Here is a 22636-nt window from a genome sequence, read left to right as displayed (position 1 = left end):
CAGGTCTCCTCCCAGAATCACACGTGAAATAATTAGCTCCACCTGTGGACCTTTTAAAATGTGTCAGTGAGTAATTAATACACCTGTGCACCTGCTGGGTTACCTGCAAAACATGCACTGTGTGGGGTCCTGAGGACCGAGTTTGAGAACCTATGGCACAGATACATTCCTAGGAAGAAGAAAGAAGAGGATATAAAATACATAAAACAAATGAATAGAATACATAACATAGGGATGAATATGACTGTACTCTGTGTGGTACCTGGGCCTGTCACACCCTGCAGCACTGTTACTTCTTGCCCTGGCTGGGGACGCGTCCCGTTGCTATGGAGAGCACATGGGGGTAGAATTGGTTGCTAGGTTAGAGCTGTGGGCGGTGCTCCAGGTGCTACGGTCTACTGCTGGGCTCAAAATGCTCTGTGGCAAAGTGCTGCAAATCCCGTTGCTATGATAATCAGGCACAAGCTGCCAGCGATGTAACCCATGGGGACCTCTCCAGATCAGTCTCCTGCTGTATGTATCACACCCTGTCTCCTCTCTAACACCCATAACGGGACATTTTCCAAATACTGGTCTTTAGGCAGAGCTTCAGCGACATCTGTTGGGCAAACACCTATCATACAGCGCCATGTAATTTCCAGGCCACCCCGTTTAGCATACTCCTCTTGCTATACACATATATATATATATATATATATATATATATATATATATATATATATACTGTATTTGAGAGGTCTAGGCAATGAGTCTCACAGTTTGCACCGCAAATAATCGCCCAGGGTGACAGTGAGTGGACTAGAATCAGTAAGGGCAGGTGTGCCAGGAAGGAGCATGGCGGCCAGGAGACTTCCGACTGTCACAGAGCTGTCCCGGAAGTGATGCCTGACCGGCATGTGCTGGGAAAGGATCATGCTGTTAGTGAGGACGTTGTTCTCTGTCCACTTTGGCCGCCGTATGAGTCACGTAAGCGGCCGCCCGGGGGATCCGCTCCTAATGGTGAGTTAGTGCGGTTCTTGTCTGCTTGAGCGGTACTAAATGTAACACAGCAGCCATATGGGTAGGGGAAGGCCGGTAACCGGGTCACCACTGTGATAGCCTGCCATCACTGCCTTCTGGTGTAAAGTTCAATGCTAGGGAAACGGGAAAGTTTTTGCTTGAGATCTCCCTGCCATATATTGTTTGAGATCTCCCTGCCATATATTGTACATTCTTGACTTCGAGAAAATGGGTTCTGTGTTGGATACTTCTCCTTTTTTTTTTTTACTATATTTAAATCTGCAAGCAATGCTATGAGTGATTTATACCACTTTCAGACAGAAAATGAAATTACCCGGTGAAGCAGTTCCACCCGGTTATTTCATGAAACACACGGGTCCTACTTCTCTGTGAAAGGTTCGACCCGGGTTGAAATTCCCGGAACTTCGACCCTGGAGTCTACCAGGGTTGGAGACACGGGTTGACCCTTTCACACAGGCAAAATACCCGTGTTGATCTGCAAATTACTGGGTCTTAATTCTCGACCCAGTAATTTGCATGTCTGTGTGAAAGGGGGTGTCGGGCAGGTCCCGGCAAAACGCCCCCGGCGTTGAAATGCCAGGTAATTGCCGGGACTTAAAGACATTTCTATCTGAAAGTGTTTTCTCTGACGTCCTAAGTGGATGCTGGGGACTCCGTCAGGACCATGGGGAATAGCGGCTCCGCAGGAGACAGGGCACAAAATTAAAAGTTTGACCACTAGGTGGTGTGCACTGGCTCCTCCCCCTATGACCCTCCTCCAAGCCTCAGGTTTTTGTGCCCGGCCGAGAAGGGTGCAATCTAGGTGGCTCTCCTAAAGAGCTGCTTAGAATAAAAGTTTGTTAGGTTTTTTATTTTCAGTGAGTCCTGCTGGCAACAGGCTCACTGCAACGCGGGACTAAGGGGATAAGAAGCGAACTCACCTGCGTGCAGGATGGATTGGCTTCTTAGGCTACTGGACACTAGCTCCAGAGGGACGATCACAGGTACAGCCTGGATGGGTCACCGGAGCCGCGCCGCCGGCCCCCTTACAGATGCTGAAGAGAGAAGAGGTCCAGAAATCGGCGGCTGAAGACTTCCCAGTCTTCTTAAGGTAGCGCACAGCACTGCAGCTGTGCGCCATTGCTCTCAGCACACTTCACACCGCGGTCACTGAGGGTGCAGGGCGCTGGGGGGGGGGCGCCCTGGGCAGCAATGTAATTACCTTTACTGGCTAAAAATACATCGCATATAGCCCCTGGGCTATATGGATGTATTTAACCCCTGCCAGGATTACAGAAAAAACCGGGAGAAGAGCCCGCCGTGAAGGGGGCGGGGCCTATCTCCTCAGCACACAGCGCCATTTTTCCCACACAGATCCGCTGGTGGGAAGGCTCCCAGGCTCTCCCCTGCACTGCACTACAGAAACAGGGTTAAAACAGAGAGGGGGGGAATTTTTCTGCGATATTATTATATATTAAGCTGCTATAAGGGAAAACACTTACTATAAGGTGGTCCCTGTATAATTATAGCGCTTTGGTGTGTGCTGGCAAACTCTCCCTCTGTCTCCCCAAAGGGCTAGTGGGGTCCTGTCCTCTATCAGAGCATTCCCTGTGTGTGTGCTGTGTGTCGGTACGTGTGTGTCGACAGGTATGAGGACGATGTTGGTGTGGAGGCGGAGCAATTGCCTGTAATGGGATGTCACCCCCTAGGGAGTCGACACCGGAATGGATGGCTTTATTTATGGAATTACGTGATAGTGTCAACACGCTACAAGGTCGGTTGACGATATGAGACGGCCGGCAAACCAATTAGTACCTGTCCAGGCGTCTCAAACACCGTCAGGGGCTTTAAAACGCCCATTACCTCAGTCGGTCGACAGACACGGACACTGACTCCAGTGTCGACGGTGAAGAAACAAACGTATTTTCCAGTAGGGCCACACGTTACATAATCACGGCAATGAAGGAGGCGTTACATATTTCTGATACTACAAGTACCACAAAAATGGGTATTATGTGGGGTGTGAAAAAACTACCTGTAGTTTTTTCTGAAATCAGATGAATTGATTGAAGTGTGTGATGAAGCGTGGGTTACCCCCGATAGGAAGTTGCTAATTTCAGAGAAGTTATTGGCATTATACCCTTTCCCGCCAGAGGTTAGGGCGCGCTGGGAAACACCCTCTAGGGTAGATAAGGCGCTCACACGCTTATCAAAACAAGTGGCGTTACCGTCTCCTGATACGGCCGCCCTCAAAATCCAGCTGATAGGAGGCTGGAAAATACTCTAAAAGGTATATACACACATACTGATGTTATACTGGGACCAGCAATCGCCCCAGCATGGATGTGCAGTGCTGGGGGGGTTTGGTCGGAATCTCTGACTGGAAATATTGATACCCTGAATAGCGACAATATTTTATTGACTATAGAGCATTTAAAGGATGCATTTTCTTTATATGCGAGATGCACAGAGGGATATTTGCACTCTGGCATCAAGGGTAAGTGCGCTGTCCATTTCTGCCAGAAGAAGTGTATGGACGCGACAGTGGTCAGGTGATGCGGATTCCAAGCGGCATATGGAAGTTTGCCGTATAAAGGGGTCGGTCTATCGGACTTGGTGGCCACGGCAACAGCCGGAAAATCCACCTTTTTTTTACCTCAGGTCACCTCCCAACAGAAAAAGACACCGTCTTTTCAGCCTCAGTCCTTTCGTTCTCATAAGAACAAGCGGGCAAAAGGCCATTCATATCTGCCCGAGGCAAAGGAAAGGGTAAGAGACTGCAGCAAGCAGCTCCTTCCCAGGAGCAGAAGCACTCCCCCGCTTCTGAAAAGTCCTCAGCATGTCGCTGGGGCCTTACAAGCGGACTCAGGTCCGGTGGGGGGGTCGTCTCAAGAATTTCAGCGCGCAGTGGGCTCACTCGCAAGTCGACCCCTGGATCCTGCAGGTAGTATCACAGGGGTACAGATTGGAATTCGAGACGTCTCTTCCTCGCAGATTCCTGAAATCTGCTTTACCAACATCTCCCTCCGACAGGGAGACGGTATTGGAAGCTATTCACAAGCTGTATTCCCAGCAAGTAATAGTCAAGGTACCCCTACTACAACAAGGAAAGGGGTATTATTCCACGCTGTTTGTGGTACCGAAGCCGGACGGCTGGGTGAGACCTATTCTAAGTCTGAAATCTTTTGAACACTTACATACAAAGGTTCAAGTTCAAGATGAAATCACTCAGAGCAGTGATAGCGAATCTGGAAGAAGGGGACTTTATGGTGTCCTTGGACATCAAGGATGCTTACCTCCATGTCCCAATTTGCCCTTCAAACCAAGGGTACCTCAGGTTCGTGGTACAAAACTGCCACTATCAGTTTCAGACGTTGCCGTTTGGATTGTCCACGGCACCCCGGGTCTTTACCAAGGTAATGGCCGAAATGATGATTCTTCTTCGAAGAAAAGGTGTATTAATTATCCCTTACTTGGACGATCTCCTGATAAGGGCAAGATCCAGAGAACAGTTAGAGGCCGGTGTAGCACTAACCCAAGTAGTGCTGCAACAGCACGGGTGGATTCTAAATTTTCCAAAATCCCAGCTGAGCCCGACGACACGTCTGCTGTTCCTAGGGATGATTCTGGACACAGTTCAGAAAAAGGTTTTTCTCCTGGAGGAGAAAGCCAGGGAGTTATCCAAGCTAGTCAGGAACCTCCTAAAACCAGGAAAAGGGTCAGTGCATCAATGCACAAGAGTCCTGGGTAAATGATGGCTTCTTACGAAGCGATTCCATTCGGCAGATTCCACGCAAGAACCTTTCAGTGGAATCTGCTGGACGAATGGTCCGGATCGCATCTTCAGATGCATCAGCGGATAGCCCCGTCTCCAAGGACAAGGGGGTCTCTTCTGTGGTGGTTGCAGAGTGCTCACCTTTTTGGAGGGCCGCAGATTCGGCATTCAGGACTGGGTCCTGGTGACCACGAATGCCAGCCTGAGAGGCTGGGGAGCAGTCACACAGGGAAGAAATTTCCAGGGAGTGTGGTCAAGCCTGGAGACTTCACATAAATATACTGGAGCTAAGGGCAATTTACAATGCTCTAAGCCTGGCAAGACCTCTGCTTCAGGGTCAGCCGGTGTTGAACCAGTAGGGCAACACCACGGCAGTCGCCCACGTAAACAGACAGGGCGACACAAGAAGCAGGAGGGCAATGGCAGAAGCTGCAAGGATTTTTCACTGGGCAGAAAATCATGTGATAGCACTGTCAGCAGTGTTCATTCCGGGAGTGGACAACTGGGAAGCAGACTTCCTCAGCAGACACGATCACCACCCGGGAGAGTGGGGACTTCATCCAGAAGTCTTCCACATGATTGTGAACCGTTGGGAAAAAACCAAAGGTGGACATGATGGCGTCCCGCCTCAACAAAAAACTGGACAGGTATTGCGCCAGGTCAAGAGACCCTCAGGCAATAGCTGTGGACGCGTTGGTAACACCATGGGTGTACCAGTCAATGTATGTGTTCCCCCCTCTGCCTCTCATACCCAAGGTACTGAGAATTATAAGGCGAAGGGGAGTAAGAACGATACTCGTGGTTCCGGATTTGCCAAGAAAGACTTGGTACCCGGAACTTCAAGAGATGCGCACGGAGGATCCGTGCACTCTACCTCTAGACTTACCGCGGCTGCGTTTGACGGCATGGCGGTTGAACGCCGGATCCTGAAGGAGAGGGCTCCGACGGAGGAATTTCAACTGGGTCGATTCCTACATTTCCTGCAAACAGGATTGTCTATAGGCCTCAAATTGGGGTCCATTAAGGTTCAAATTTCGGCCCTGTCGATTTCCTTCCAGAAAGAACTGGCTTCAGTTCCTGAAGTCCAAGCTTTTGTCAAAGGAGTACTACATATACAGCCCCGGTTGTGCCTCCAGTGGCACCGTGGGATCTCAATGTAGTTTTGGGATTCCTCAAATCCCATTGGTTTGAGCCATTCAAATCGGTGGATTTGAAATATCTTACATGGAAAGTGACCATGCTACTGGCCCTGGCTTCGGCCAGGAGAGTGTCAGAATTGGCGGCTTTTTCGTACAAAAGCCATATCTGATTTTCCATTTGGACAGGGCAGAACTGCGGACGCGTCCTCAGTTTCTCCCTAAGGTGGTATCAGGTTTTCACCTGAACCAACCTATTGTGGTGCCTGCGGCTTCTTGCGACTTGGAGGACTCCAAGTTGTTCGACGTTGTCAGAGCCTTAAAAATGTGTGTGTGTATATATGTATATATATATATATATATATATATATATATATATATATATATATATATATATATATATATATATATATATATATATATATATATATGTTTATTTATTTCAAGGACGGCTGGTGTCAGAAAGTCTGACTCGCTGTTTATACTGTATGCACCCAACAAGCTGGGTGTTCCTGCGTCTAAGCAGACGATTGCTCGTTGGATTTGTAGCACAATTCAACTTGCGCATTCTGTGGCAGGGCCTGCCACAGCCAAAATCTGTAAATGCCCACTCCACAAGGAAGGTTGGCTCACCTGGGGCGGCTGCCCGAGGGGTCTCGGCATTACAACGCTGCCGAGCAGCTACGTGGTCAGGGGAGAACACGTTTGTAAAATTCTACAAATTTGATACCCTGGCTAAGGAGGACCTGGAGTTCTCTCATTCGGTGCTGCAGAGTCATCCGCACTCTCCCGCCCGTTTGGGAGCTTTGGTATAATCCCCATGGTCCTGACGGAGTCCCCAGCATCCACTTAGGACGTCAGAGAAAATAAGAATTTACTTACCGATAATTCTATTTCTCGTAGTCCGTAGTGGATGCTGGGCGCCCATCCCAAGTGCGGATTGTCTGCAATACTGGTACATAGTTATTGTTACAAAAATCGGGTTATTATTGTTGGAAGCCATCTTTTCAGAGGCTCCTCTGTTATCATGCTGTTAACTGGGTTCAGATCTCAAGTTGTACAGTGTGATTGGTGTGGCTGGTATGAGTCTTACCCGGGATTCAAAATCCTTCCTTATTGTGTACGCTCGTCCGGGCACAGTATCCTAACTGAGGCTTGGAGGAGGGTCATAGGGGGAGGAGCCAGTGCACACCACCTAGTGGTCAAACTTTTAATTTTGTGCCCTGTCTCCTGCGGAGCCGCTATTCCCCATGGTCCTGACGGAGTCCCCAGCATCCACTACGGACTACGAGAAATAGAATTATCGGTAAGTAAATTCTTATTATTATAGAGGTAAGACGTCAATAGGTAATAAACTAGGTACCTGTTCAGTGTTACCCCTTTCAAACAGAAGCCCTGCGTCTGACGCGTGATATTGAACATGGGTCAGAGCCGAGATTTCCAATGTACTTACCCTTTTAGACCACCGCTGGGACCTTGGCTATAGCTGTTCACACAGGGCAGTTGGAGATGACTTCATCTCCAAGCAGTCCTGAGGCCGCCAATCAGCAGTTACCTGTTAGGCATAACCCAGTTCATGCCTTTCACACTTCAGCCGACCCGGGAATAATCCAGGTAGCGTACCTGGGTCGGACCCAGGTGGACCCTTTCACTCCGAGACGGGCCACCCGGCAATAACCTGTGTTCTCCGCTTTGCGTGAAAAGAGCATGTATGTCTTCAAGCTTTATCCTGAGCTTTCCACTTTCTGTGAAGGATGTTGTTAATGGTAATGCCCACACACTAGTGCGATTTTGCCCAACTTCATCCGATTTCGTTGCATTGGGTAGAGAAATAGGATGAAAAGTGGCAAATCGTAGGTCAGATCCGATGCGCGGTCCCATGCCCTTCAGATCGGAGCCTGTGGATCACAGAGGCTGCAGTATAGATTTGTCGGATCCGGCAGCTTTGGCTGGGATCGCATCCGATACATCATATATGAAAGGACTGCATACGATGTATCATATGCGATTCTGCCGCCCAGGAAGCTGCCGGGTAGTTCAAGGGCAATGTATGCAACGTCTCCCCTCGGAAAAGCCGCACTAGTATATGGCCACCTTTATAATAGTATAGTAATAATAAAGATGGATCTTTAGGGACATTCAATTGCAAGCAAAATTTCTGCATAGAAAATTAGTGACTATCGTGTCCATTTTTCATTAACGCAGGTATGTGTGCTCCTGATTTCTTCCGTATCCAATTGAAAAAAAAATTCTGCAGTCATTTTTACTGCATAATCTCAAATTAAAAAATAGAAAAATTGAGCAAATTAGCCTGTAAAAGTAAGAAAAAAATAAAATAATGAGAAACAGTATATGTTTATTACTGTACCAAAGAAAAATATTTTGCGCTAATAAAATGCTTCAAATGGCCGATTTGTGCACTTATTAAAGTGATAAAAAAAGCAAACTTTTTATGTTTACATACAAACAAAATTAAAAAGTTTGTAGTAGAAAAAAAGGTGGTTTTGTGTAATTTTAGGCCATTTTTTTTGCCACAATTATGACATGTAATTATTGGCCCAATTAAGCTAATTGAAAACTTCCAATTGCCTAATTAGTCATTAGGGAGTGTGTCCCAGGGGTTCGGAACCAAGATCCATAATTTCTATCTTAAAATAAGGATTTTCTTCGGCAGGATACACAGGTTATCCACAGGATAATATTGGGATATGATGAAGCGACAGCGGATTTGAACCAGTCGGTCAAAGCTTTTCGGCCTCCCAGCATGCAACGGGCCCATCCATATAGCCCCGCCTCCTGGCTTAGGCAAAACAGTTTTTTGTTTGTTTGGTGCCCTAAGCTTTATTATTTTATTTTTTTACTATTTTTTTTCTTGAGTGATCTTTCTAAAAAGCGACTTATACGTACCTTAGAAGAGTCGCTCCTTCAACTCTCCGCCGGGTCGCGATAGTGCTTACTCATGAGTACAGTGCTGTTTCGGCGGGTGTCTGTGTCGGATATACTAGCAGGTCCAGCAGACGTTACCAGGCTGTGGCCGGAGCACGGGGAGAAGGTAAGGCATCGGTTCTGCTTAGAAGGGGAATACGGACACAGCCGCACTGTTTTGGGAGGAGACTACCAAACAGTCGCTGATGCTGCTGCCACCTCGGGTGCACCAGTGCTAGGCCTTAGGGATCAGAGGCTCCAGAAATAGTATGAGGCCGCGATCCCTAGGGTTGATGTCAGCAGTGGGGGGTCAGATGCTCTCCTGGTTGCCCCTCCCCTCGGTTCATAACCAGTTTCCTCCGAGCCTCCCGCCATGAACTGTTTTCCCGCTTCCGTCTCAGACGCTGTACACGAAGGGGACCCAGTTGCAGCATAGACGGCTGTGTGACTGGTGCATCAGTGTTCACTATAGGTTCATGGAGCTGCAGTGTACACTAGTAGCGTCTAGATCCACTCATTGTTCGCAAACGTATTGATCGGTCCTGGAAGCGGGGTGAGTCTCCCTGTATCCCACTCTACTGAGTACGGGTAATACAGTACTAAGTCTCTATCTTTTGAGTACAAATAGTTAGATAAGTGCCTATTGCATATGAGTCTGTATGCTATTACTGTTGTTTCTTTCGCTATGCATCTGAATATGGTAGATCTGTTTAAACATGTTTCAGTAATATGTTCTCCTACATACTTGAAATGTAGTTGATGATGTGCTCCTATTGCTTATTATACGAATGTGTAACATGTAACTGACTGCTAGTGGGATTGCTGACTTTACTGTAATTCTGTCAGGTTTTTTTCTATTCCGATCCTCAATGCTGGTGCATGGGTAAGGTCGGATTGTATGTCACTTTAAAAAGCTTAACGTGATTACAGTCACAAATTGTGTAGTACACTGCGGAAGTATTGATTGATCCACCTTGGGCTATGTTTGCACAGACATTATTCCAGTATAGCTGAACGGATAAATCCTCCAACTCCTGTACATGCAGCTTCCCACCTGCGGTTTATCACTTCCAGCAGCAGCCTCTCAAAAGAAACAGGCTGATAAGCCAGTGGTAAGTAAATCTTCATTCTCACAGGCTACACGTTTCAGATGAGGATTCATCGGAGGATGAAACTCATTCTACTTCTGCATACGAAGAGGAGGAGGAGGAAGGTCTCGGCTCAGTGGATATAGCTGAGTTAATTAAAGCAATGAAAGCCATTCTATCCTTAGAGGATTCAGCAGAGCCTGTGTTAAAAACCAAGGTACCTGTGTTTAAATGTCCCAAAACAGTTAAGACTGAGTTTCCGGGGTCAGATCAGCTGACGGAAATCATGGAAGAGGCTTGGACTATGCCCAATAAGAAGTTTAGAATTCCTAAGAACTGGAATTCCACTTATCCTCTTCCAGCTGGGGATTGTTTAAAAAGGGAGGTGGCTCCTAAAGTAAATACGCATGTAATTCGATTAGTACGAAAATCTACATTACCTTTGCCTTCAACATCATTAAATGATCTCACAGATAGAGTGGATGTTTTTTTTTCTAAAACATATTTCTCTGACGTCCTAGTGGATGCTGGGACTCCGTCAGGACCATGGGGATTAGCGGCTCCGCAGGAGACAGGGCACAAAAATAAAGCTTTAGGATCAGGTGGTGTGCACTGGCTCCTCCCCCTATGACCCTCCTCCAAGCCTCAGTTAGGTTTTTGTGCCCGTCCGAGCAGGGTGCAATCTAGGTGGCTCTCCTAAAGAGCTGCTTAGAAAAAGTTTTTAGGTTTTTTATTTTCAGTGAGTCCTGCTGGCAACAGGCTCACTGCATCGAGGGACTTAGGGGAGAGAAGTGAACTCACCTGTGTGCAGGATGGATTGGCTTCTTAGGCTACTGGACACCATTAGCTCCAGAGGGATCGAACACAGGCCCAGCCATGGAGTCCGGTCCCGGAGCCGCGCCGCCGTCCCCCCTTGCAGATGCCGAAGATTGAAGAGGTCCAGAAACAGGCGGCAGAAGACTTTTCAGTCTTCATGAGGTAGCGCACAGCACTGCAGCTGTGCGCCATTGTTGTCAGCACACTTCACACAGCGGTCACTGAGGGTGCAGGGCGCTGGGGGGGGCGCCCTGGGCAGCAATGTATAATACCTTTCTTATGGCTAAAAATACATCACATATAGCCCTTGAGGCTATATGGATGTATTTAACCCCTGCCAGATCTCACAAACTCCGGGAGAAGAGCCCGCCGAAATAGGGGGCGGGGCTTATTCTCCTCAGCACACAGCGCCATTTTCCTGCTCAGCTCCGCTGTGAGGAAGGCTCCCAGGACTCTCCCCTGCACTGCACTACAGAAACAGGGTAAAACAGAGAGGGGGGGCACTTTTTTTGGCGATATTACTATATTTAAGCTGCTATAAGGATACAACACTTATATAGGGTTGTTCCCATATATATTATAGCGCTTGGGTGTGTGCTGGCAAACTCTCCCTCTGTCTCCCCAAAGGGCTAGTGGGGTCCTGTCTTCAATAGAGCATTCCCTGTGTGTCTGCTGTGTGTCGGTACGTGTGTGTCGACATGTATGAGGACGATGTTGGTGTGGAGGCAGAGCAATTGCCGGTAATGGTGATGTCACCCCCCAGGGAGTCGACACCGGAATGGATGGCTTTGTTTATGGAATTACGTGATAATGTCAGCACATTACAAAAATCAGTTGACGACATGAGACGGCCGGCAAACCAGTTAGTACCTGCCCAGGCGTCTCAGACACCGTCAGGGGCTGTAAAATGCCCTTTACCTCAGTCGGTCGACACAGACCCAGACACGGACACTGAATCTAGTGTCGACGGTGAAGAAACAAACGTATTTTCCAGTAGGGCCACACGTTATATGATCACGGCAATGAAGGAGGCTTTACATATCTCTGATACTGCAAGTACCACAAAAAGGGGTATTATGTGGGGTGTGAAAAAACTACCTGTAGTTTTTCCTGAATCAGAGGAATTGAATGATGTATGTGATGAAGCGTGGGTTAACCCAGATAGAAAAGTGCTAATTTCAAAAAATTTATTGGCATTATACCCTTTCCCGCCAGAGGTTAGGGCGCGCTGGGAAACACCCCCTAGGGTGGATAAGGCGCTCACACGCTTATCAAAACAAGTGGCGTTACCGTCTCCTGATACGGCCGCCCTCAAGGATCCAGCTGATAGGAGGCTGGAAACTACCCTAAAAAGTATATACGCACATACTGGTGTTATACTGCGACCAGCCATCGCCTCAGCCTGGATGTGCAGTGCTGGGGTGGTCTGGTCGGATTCCCTGACTGAAAATATTGATACCCTGGATAGGGACAGTATTTTATTGACTTTAGAGCAATTAAAGGATGCTTTTCTTTATATGCGAGATGCTCAGAGGGATATTTGCACTCTGGCATCGAGAGTAAGTGCGATGTCCATATCTGCCAGAAGAAGTTTATGGACGCGACAGTGGTCAGGTGATGCGGATTCCAAACGGCATATGGAAGTATTGCCGTATAAAGGGGAGGAATTATTTGGCGTGGGTCTATCGGATCTGGTGGCCACGGCAACTGCCGGGAAATCCACCTTTTTGCCTCAGACCCCCTCCCAACAGAAAAAGACACAGTCTTTTCAGCCGCAGTCCTTTCGGTCCTATAAGAACAAGCGGGCAAAAGGACAGTCATATCTGCCCCGATGCAGAGGAAAGGGTAAGAGAGGGCAGCAAGCAGCTCCTTCCCAGGAACAGAAGCCCTCCCCGGGTTCTGCAAAGCCCTCAGCATGATGCTGGGGCTTTACAAGCGGACTCAGGAGCGGTGGGGGGTCGACTCAAGAATTTCAGCGCGCAGTGGGCTTGCTCACAGGTGGACCCCTGGATCCTGCAGGTAGTATCTCAGGGTTACAGGTTGGAATTCGAGAAGTCTCCCCCTCGCCGGTTCCTAAAGTCTGCTTTGCCAACGTCTCCCTCAGACAGGGCGACGGTATTGGAAGCCATTCACAAGCTGTTTTCTCAGCAGGTGATAGTCAAGGTACCCCTCCTACAACAGGGAAAGGGGTATTACTCCACGCTATTTGTGGTACCGAAGCCGGACGGCTCGGTAAGACCTATTCTAAATCTGAAATCTTTGAACCTGTACATACAAAAATTCAAGTTCAAGATGGAGTCACTCAGAGCAGTGATAGCGAATCTGGAAGAAGGGGACTTTATGGTGTCCCTGGACATCAAGGACGCTTACCTGCATGTCCCAATTTGCCCTTCACACCAAGGGTACCTCAGGTTCGTGGTGCAAAACTGTCATTATCAGTTTCAGACGCTGCCGTTTGGATTGTCCACGGCACCTCAGGTCTTTACCAAGGTAATGGCCGAGATGATGTTTCTTCTGCGAAGAAAAGGCGTATTAATTATCCCTTACTTGGACGATCTCCTGATAAGGGCAAGGTCCAGAGAACAGCTGGAAGACGTAGTAGCACTAACCCAAGTAGTGCTGCAACAGCACGGGTGGATTCTGAATTTTTCAAAAATCTCAATTGAACCCGACGACACGTCTGCTGTTCCTGGGAATGATTCTGGACACTGTTCAGAAAAAGGTGTTTCTTCCGGAGGAGAAAGCCAGGGAGTTATCCGAACTTGTCAGGAACCTCCTAAAACCAGGAAAAGTGTCTGTGCATCAATGCACAAGAGTCCTGGGAAAGATGGTGGCTTCTTACGAAGCGATTCCATTCGGCAGATTCCACGCACGAACTTTTCAGTGGGATCTGCTGGACAAATGGTCCGGATCGCATCTGCAGATGCATCAGCGGATAACCTTATCGCCACGGACAAGGGTGTCTCTTCTGTGGTGGTTGCAGAGTGCTCATCTGTTAGAGGGCCGCAGATTCGGCATACAGGACTGGGTCCTGGTGACCACGGATGCCAGTCTGAGAGGCTGGGGAGCGGTCACACAGGGAAGAAACTTCCAGGGAGTATGGTCAAGCCTGGAGATGTCTCTTCACATAAATATACTGGAGCTAAGAGCGATTTACAATGCTCTAAGCCTGGCAAAACCCCTGCTTCAGGGTCAGCCGGTGTTGATCCAGTCGGACAACATCACGGCAGTCGCCCACGTAAACAGACAGGGCGGCACAAGAAGCAGGAGAGCAATGGCAGAAGCTGCAAGGATTCTTCGCTGGGCGGAAGATCATGTGATAGCGCTGTCAGCAGTGTTCATTCCGGGAGTGGACAACTGGGAAGCAGACTTCCTCAGCAGACACGATCTACACCCGGGAGAGTGGGGACTTCATCCAGAAGTCTTCCACATGATTGTGAACCGTTGGGAAAAACCAAAGGTGGATATGATGGCATCTCGCCTCAACAAAAAACTGGACAGGTATTGCGCCAGGTCAAGAGACCCTCAGGCAATAGCTGTGGACGCTCTGGTAACACCGTGGGTGTTCCAGTCAGTGTATGTGTTTCCTCCTCTGCCTCTCATACCAAAAGTACGGAGAATTATACGGCAAAGGGGAGTAAGAACGATACTCGTGGCTCTGGATTGGCCAAGAAGAACTTGGTACCCGGAACTTCAGGAGATGCTCACGGAAGATCCGTGGCCTCTACCTCTAAGACGGGACCTGCTTCAGCAGGGACCGTGTCTATTCCAAGACTTACCGCGGCTGCGTTTGACGGCATGGCGGTTGAACGCCGAATTCTAAGGGAAAAAGGCATTCCGGAAGAGGTCATTCCTACACTGGTAAAAGCCAGGAAGGAGGTGACTGCACAACATTATCACCGCATTTGGAGAAAATATGTTGCGTGGTGTGAGGCCAGGAAGGCCCCCACGGAGGAATTTCAACTGGGTCGATTCCTACATTTCCTGCAAACAGGATTGTCTATGGGCCTCAAATTGGGGTCCATTAAGGTTCAAATTTCGGCCCTGTCGATTTTCTTCCAGAAAGAATTGGCTTCAGTTCCTGAAGTCCAGACTTTTGTAAAAGGAGTACTACATATACAGCCCCCGGTTGTGCCCCCAGTGGCTCCGTGGGACCTTAATGTAGTTTTGGATTTTCTCAAATCCCATTGGTTTGAGCCACTCAAATCGGTGGATTTGAAATATCTTACGTGGAAAGTAACCATGCTACTGGCCCTGGCTTCAGCCAGGAGAGTATCAGAATTGGCGGCTTTATCGTATAAAAGCCCATATCTGATTTTCCATTCGGACAGGGCAGAACTGCGGACGCGTCCTCAGTTTCTGCCTAAGGTGGTGTCAGCGTTTCTCCTGAACCAGCCTATTGTGGTGCCTGCGGCTACTAGCGATTTGGAGGATTCCAAGTTGCTGGACGTTGTCCGGGCATTGAAAATATATATTTCAAGGACGGCTGGAGTCAGAAAATCTGACTCGCTGTTTATACTGTATGCACCCAACAAGCTGGGTGCTCCTGCTTCTAAGCAGACGATTGCTCGTTGGATTTGTAGCACAATTCAACTTGCACATTCTGTGGCAGGCCTGCCACAGCCTAAATCTGTCAAGGCCCATTCCACAAGGAAGGTGGGCTCATCCTGGGCGGCTGCCCGAGGGGTCTCGGCATTACAACTCTGCCGAGCAGCTACGTGGTCGGGGGAGAACACGTTTGTAAAATTCTACAAATTTGATACCCTGGCTAAAGAGGACCTGGAGTTCTCTCATTTGGTGCTGCAGAGTCATCCGCACTCTCCCGCCCGTTTGGGAGCTTTGGTATAATCCCCATGGTCCTGATTGAGTCCCGGCATCCACTAGGACGTCAGAGAAAATAAGATTTTACTTACCGATAAATCTATTTCTCGTAGTCCGTAGTGGATGCTGGGCGCCCATCCCAAGTGCGGATTGTCTGCAATACTTGTACACAGTTATTGTTACAAAAAAATCGGGTTGTTATTGTTGTGAGCCGTCTGTTCAGAGGCTCCTACGTTTGTCATACTGTTAACTGGGTTCAGATCACAAGTTGTACGGTGTGATTGGTGTGGCTGGTATGAGTCTTACCCGGGATTCAAAATCCTTCCTTATTGTGTACGCTCGTCCGGGCACAGTATCCTAACTGAGGCTTGGAGGAGGGTCATAGGGGGAGGAGCCAGTGCACACCACCTGATCCTAAAGCTTTATTTTTGTGCCCTGTCTCCTGCGGAGCCGCTAATCCCCATGGTCCTGACGGAGTCCCAGCATCCACTACGGACTACGAGAAATAGATTTATCGGTAAGTAAAATCCTTATTTTTCCCTGTCTGGGGCAGTCATAAGGCCAGCCTTGGCTTCAGCTTGGATGGCAAAGCCAGTGGCTACCTGGGCTGATGCATTGGAGGGGTATTTTTCAATAGCATCTAGAGAGCAAAAATCCCATATAGCACATATAAAACAGGCTGCAATGTTCTTGGAAGAAGCAGCATTGGATATGGGTACTATTGCCTCCAGGGCATCAGCTTCAACAATAGCTGCTCGCAGAGCAGTTTGGCTGCGTACGTGGAAAGCTGATTCAGAATCTAAGAAGGTTTTGGAATCTGCCTTTTTCTGGAGATATTCTTTTTGGTAAAGAATTGACAGATATTTTGGAGTCAGAAGCAGCATCCAAGAAGGTAAAGTTTCCTTCCACATACAATTTCAAACCTAAAGTTCCAGCTTTTCAGCCCTTTTGGTCTCAAGGAAAAGCTAAAGGAAAAAGTGATGGTAGGCAGTCCCAATACAACAAGTCTGGGCTACCAGAGGACCGGTTGGTAAAACAGATACTAAGCCATCAGCCTGGTGGTGCGGGCCTCCACCTGGGGGATCCAAGGGTGGGAGGCCGATTTTTTTTTCACAGATCTGGCAGCAGTCTACAACAGATGCCTGGGTGCAGGAAGTAATATCTCTAGGTTATGCTTTTGCCTTCAAGAAGCACCCTCCTCGAAGGTTTTTGTTGTACCAGCCCGTCACGGGTAGAGACGATGGCCAGGGCTTTGCAAGAGGCAGTTCAGAAATTGTTTCAGTCAGGAGTAGTCATTCCAGTTCCTCCTGCACAATGAGGACAGGGTTTTTACTCCAACCTTTTTCTAGTTCAGAAACCAAATGGGTCATTCCGGCCCATTCTCAATCTCAAAGTGCTGAACAAATACATTTGGGTACCTTGGTTTCATATGGAGACTTGACATTCCATCATTTTGTCAATGGAGCCAGGGGATTATATGGTATCCCTGGATATACAGAATGCTTACCTACATGTTCCTATAGCATTGTCCCATCAGTGCCATCTCAGGTTTGCTATCCTCCAACAGCATTTTCAGTTACAGGCCCTACCTTTTGGGTTAGCCACAGCCCCCAGAGTATTTACCAAGATTATGGTGGTAATGGCAGCTTATCTCCGCCAGCAGGAGATAAGAATTTTTCCATGCCTCGATAATCTTTTAATCCTGGCACAGTCGCAGGAATTGCTCCTATGTCATTTGCAACAGACAATAACGTGTCTGCAAAGGCACGGGTGGCTCATAAATTGGGCAAAATCGTCTCTGGTTCCGTCACAGCGGATGATTCACGTGGGGGCTGTACTGGCTTCAAGTCTTCAGAGAGTAATTTTACCTCTGAACAAGATATCCAAGGTTCAGTCAAGGATTCAGGACTTGCTACAAAGTCAAAAGGTATCCATTCACGCAGCAATGCGTGTGATGGGATTGATGGTGTCAACATTCAACATGGTGGCATATGCACAGTTCCACTGCAGGCCTCTGCAGCATCTGATTCTTGCTAAATAGAATGGATTGCATCAGACGATAAAAACGCAGACTATCATTCTTACGATAGAAGTAAGAAGGTCATTAGCCTGGTGGCTACAGACTTCCCATCTGGACAAGGTGAGACCCTTTTGGATATCGGATTGGGAAATTCTGACAACAGATGCCAGTCTCCAGGGCTTGGGGAGCAGTGTCAGGTAGGTTGTGTTTTCAGGGGCAATGGACCCAGGAAGAAGGTTGCCTGTCAATAAATATATTGGATCTTCGGGCCATATACATGGCACTGATTCAGGCAAAGGACATTTTTCGGGGAAAACCAGTTCAGATCCGCTCGGACAATGCAACGGCAGTAGCGTACCTCAACCATCAGGGAGGAACTCACAGCCGAAAGGCGATGAAGAAGGTAAGTCACATACTAAAGTGGGCAGAACTTCATCATCCAGCCTTGTCCGCAGTGTTCGATCCGGGAGTCCTAAACTGGGAAGCGGATTTTCTCAGCTGACACGCCATTCAGGCAAGCGAATGGGCTCTACACCCGGAGGTCTTCCAGACTCTAGTCGACAAGTGGGGTTTGCCAGAGATAGACCTCATGGCGTCCCGTCAGAACAACAAAGTTCTCGCATACGGGTCAAGAACAAAGGATCCCAGAGCGATCTTTGTGGATTCCCTGTTGGTGAGATGGGACTTTCATCTGGCCTATGTGTTTCCTCCAATCACCCTATTACCCATGGTGGTGAGAAAGATAAAGCAAGGAGAGGGTGCCGCGATACTAATAGCTCCAGCTTGGCCCAGAAGGCATTGGTACACAGATCTGCAGAGAATGTCGATGGATGCTCCACTCCTGCTCCCTCAACGTCCAGACCTGCTGATGCAGGGTCCTTGTTATCACAGACATCTGGATCGACTATCTTTGACGGCGTGGCTCTTGAAACCTCTATCCTGAAGTCAAGAGGATTCTCACAACAGGTAATTCAAACAATGCTCAGAGCAAGGAAACCCTCCTCAGCTCGCATTTATCACAGAATATGGCAAACCTATATTCATTGGTGCAGTGAACAGAAAATGGACCCTAGGTCTTTCAGATTTTCCAGGGTTTTAGCATTCCTTCAGGCAGGTATGGATAAAGGTTTGAAGGTGGCTTCCTTGAGAGTGCAAGTGTCAGCATTGACTGCATGGTTCCAAAAGAAAATTGCTAACTTACATGATGTGAATAAATTTTTCCAGGGAATGCTGCGCATTCAACCTTCTTTTGTTCCTCCTACAGTGTCTTGTGACTTACATATAGTCCTAAAGGCCCTTCAAGTTGCCCCATTTGAACCACTTAATTAAGTGCATCTTAAGTGGTTGACAGCCAAAGTTCTCTTTCTACTGGCCATGGTGTCAGCTAGAAGAGTGTCAGATTTATGGGCATTGTCATGTCATTCCCCATTTCTGATTATTTTTTTTTTTTTTTTATCCAGATAAAGCAGTTCTCAGAACTAGATCTGGGTATCTTCCTAAGGTGGTGTCTAAATTCCACCTTAACAAAGAAATTGTAGTCCCGGCTTTCCAGGTACCGGGCCTTTCTGCGGGAGATGCATCGCTGGACGTGATCCGTGCCTTAAGGATCTACATGGATCGTACCAGTGCCATCAGAAATACAGATTCTCTCTTCATTCTCAACGGATTTCACAAGAGAGGATGGCCTGCTGATGAGGAGAAACTGGCAAGGTGGCTTTGGATGACCATTTCAGAAGCATATTCTCAAGCTGATCTTCCTATTCCAGCTAATGTCTCTGCTCATTCTACTCGTAAGGTAGGTCCATCATGGGCAGCACAATGTGGTGCTGCTGCAGAAAAGATTGGTAAGGAAGCCACATGGTCTTCCGTTAACACATTCATTAGACATTATGCCATGGATACCTTTGCCTCTCACGATGCTGAATTCGGCCGAAGGATTCTACTGTCCAATCAGGAGCGTCCCCACCAATAAAATTTCTTTGGGAAATCCCAATCTTATCCTGTGGATAATCTGTGGACCCTGCTGGAGAAATATGCGTTATGGTAAGAATTTACCGTTGATAACGGTATTGCTCCTATGTCCACAGTGAGGATCTTTTTACTCACTAACCTCTTCCTTCTTGTACGGAAGGGTGTGCATTTGTGTTCTTGCCTGATTAGGGCTATCTATGATGCTTCTGCCTTGAGCTTTGGGAATACAACTGATTTGCCTGAGCCAGGAGGCGGGGATATATGGATGGGCCCGTTGCATGCTGGGAGGCCGAAAAGCTTTGACCGATTGGTTCAAATTTGCTGTCGCTTTATCATATCCCAATGTTATCCTGTGGAACCTGTGTACTTAGGAGAATTACCGTTATCAATGGTAAGTTCTTACCATAACGTATATTTCCCTGACTTTGCACCTGCTTTGAAGGTAGACAAAAAAGCTGCGGTAATTCCTATAGGAAAAACTCGTGCCGCAGTAAAAATTAAACTTTTGCTCGCAATTGAATATGCCCCTTAAAGTTTTGCAAGATAACACTCAATCACTGACATGATGAAGACTAATTTAAAAATCATAATATTCAGAGGTAGTCATGCTTGTGAATTGGGTACACAAGTTGTCATACAGTACACACTGTTTTTGGGTTTTATGCTGGAAACTACAGGTGTAAAAGTTAAAAAATTACAAGTATATAAATTAATTTGTACCGTCCAACTCTGTAATAGATCAGGCGATCTCATACCCACTACACCATGCTATTTTGGGGGGGGGTCCTGCATGTCACACACGCAATTTTTGTTACGCTGGGGGAAAGCCTCACATTCCAGCAGCTGCTGGGCTGCCCCCAGATTCTACCTGCAATGAATGGACAGGGAATGCATGCACGCGTCATCCGGTCACTGCTGCTCATACAAGGTAGACCATATAAATGAAGACATGAAAAATAAGGGTGCGGAGAGCCCTGCTTAAGAAGAGCTTACATTCTAGAAATTATTAAAGATAAAGTATTTGAAGGTTATTGCAGAAGGTGCTGTTTTATGTGCATCCTTCCACCAATGGGCTGCTGACTATACAGATGGTCTGATAATAATTAATACCTGTCTTTGTTATGCACAGGCAGGGATAAACATGATATTACTGATTTTCTGTGTCTAGGTGGTAGGACTGGGGAACCATGGTATGCCCAGCACTCGGCATAGTGTTGGCATGGCAGCCATTAATCTGCTGGCACGGAGACTCAATGTTGCTGATCAGTGGAAAACAGACAGGCGGATCGGCGCTGATCTTGTCACTGCCCAGCTGGATGGCGCACAGCTAGTGTTACTGAAACCGCGCCAGTTTATGAATGTCAATGGGACAAGTGTGGCTAATGCAGGTGATGTATCTATTAAGTGCTTTGAGTTTTAGTCGGCGACCTAAAAAAAAGTGTCCGTTAAAACAAGGGAAATCACTGTCATTTACATAGCACCTACATCGGCGCACTGTCACCATTCCACTCTATCATGCTACATCTATGCAGACACTCTGCAAGTCTTAGGCCTTAGATTAAAATGTACCCGTCTGCAATAGTATAAAGGTCACCCTAAAGTATTACCTAGAGATCTGAATGCCCCTACACACCCTGCTTACAGCTTTTACATTTATCACTATAATATCACATCAGGCGTTATGCTACTTCAAGAAATGGACGTATACATTTGTTTTTAGTTTCACCTTAGTGTATGTGGGTTTGTTTGTGGTCTTCCTCTAAACTGTACCGACATAGCGCAAAATGCTTCCTATACAAAGTATTGCTAGACAGTGGTGTAGAAGCTTAATAGAGAAACAAGTGTAAGAATATCTAATGCTAGTAAAATGGACCAGGCATTTGCTGGGTCACCTCTACCTGCCCCATCCCACCCCTCCCTGCTGTACTTACTGGTCCTCTTATGGTGATTTGTTCCATCTCCGTCACTGCGGAGGGAAGCCATTGGTGTGCGCCTGCTCCCCGATTCGCAGTTCACGTGGTTGAGATGGAACAGATTACCCATGTTTATTATTGTTCTAAATTCGAGTTTGATCTACTGCACACTTGCAAGATGACCTAATCGTTGCCGTGGCATGTGTGCAATGTTGCAAGGAGTGAGAAGAGGACCGGGACGGTAAGTATAGCGGAATAGGAAGGGCAGGAGCGGAGAAGCTAGGGTGACCTGGCAGATGCCAGATCACACACACACACACACACACACACACACACACACACACTTTTTCCATGTTATTTATTTTAGCATTTTGTTAATTCAGCTGGAAAGTTCCGCCTGGCACCGGAGAATATCTACCTCCTGCACGATGAGCTGGACAAACCTCTGGGGAAAGTGTCTCTGAAGCTCGGAGGAAGCGCAAGGTGAGCCTACTGCCGAGAAAGCAAGGCCGTTTCTAGGGCCAGACGAGCCGTGGAAGCACACGGGGCACCTGTGGCCAGTGTCGGCACAGTATTCCATGTGGTCTGCCCATCCGCATAGAGTACTTTTGAAAATGTCCCTCCCAAAATGGTCACCGCCTCAGAGGCGACGGTGGCCATTTTGGGAGGGACATTTACAAGAAGCAATGAGGCAGGCACAAACAGCGGTCGTCGGAAGCACCGGGACCGCTGAATAAAGTTGCTGCAGCTAGAGGTGGTGGTGGGGTAAGTAAGGGACCATTCAAGATGCAGGCAGTGGCATGAAATGGTCTCACCCCTGACGATGAGCAGATAGTGTTGCGTAATTTGTAAGGGGCATGGTCATTACTATGTGAAGCTTAATATGGTGTCAGGGACATAATTGTGGGGCATAATATGGTGTCTGGCATTAATGGGTGATGCATAATGGGGTGTAAGTGGCACTAAATGTAATAAGGGGCATTATGGTGTGGTGCCTTATTTGTAAGGGGCATCACTATCCTTTTTTGGCACACTTTTTTTCTATGTCTATGGGGTAATGGGTGGGGGTGCATTTTTTACTGTTCGCACTGGGAGCCAAATTGTCTGGAAATGTGCCTGAGAGAGAATATATAATTTGCATAATAGAGGCTTCTGTAGTGCTACATTGGAAA

General features: G+C 47.6%; 2 protein-coding genes across 4 annotated transcripts in view; one reads left to right on the top strand and one right to left on the bottom strand.

Annotated features, from left to right (window-relative positions):
* The window catches only part of TTC16 (tetratricopeptide repeat domain 16), a 125660-nt gene extending 125256 nt beyond the window's left edge, over positions 1-404 (bottom strand). The window contains exon 1 of one of the 2 annotated variants that reach the window (XM_063936629.1): positions 263-404. The gene's annotated coding sequence lies outside the window, so the exon portion shown is untranslated. The remainder of the gene's footprint in view (positions 1-262) is intronic. The other variant, XM_063936628.1, reaches the window with a different exon arrangement.
* A 3-nt stretch (positions 405-407) lies between these two features.
* The window catches only part of PTRH1 (peptidyl-tRNA hydrolase 1 homolog), a 30580-nt gene continuing 8351 nt past the window's right edge, over positions 408-22636 (top strand). Inside the window, exons 1-3 of one of the 2 annotated variants that reach the window (XM_063936631.1) lie at positions 408-513; positions 20720-20939; positions 21848-21947. In XM_063936631.1, the coding sequence (XP_063792701.1) occupies positions 484-513; positions 20720-20939; positions 21848-21947 (350 nt within the window). In that variant the 5' untranslated portion in view covers positions 408-483. Of the gene's footprint in view, positions 514-760; positions 1000-20719; positions 20940-21847; positions 21948-22636 lie in introns of those variants that run through there. The other variant, XM_063936630.1, reaches the window with a different exon arrangement.

This window comes from Pseudophryne corroboree, chromosome 8, assembly GCF_028390025.1.
Source record: "Pseudophryne corroboree isolate aPseCor3 chromosome 8, aPseCor3.hap2, whole genome shotgun sequence".
Taxonomy (NCBI): domain Eukaryota; kingdom Metazoa; phylum Chordata; class Amphibia; order Anura; family Myobatrachidae; genus Pseudophryne; species Pseudophryne corroboree.
The sequence above is the reverse complement of the archived record's forward strand: the minus strand, read 5'-3'. Positions and strand labels throughout refer to the sequence as shown.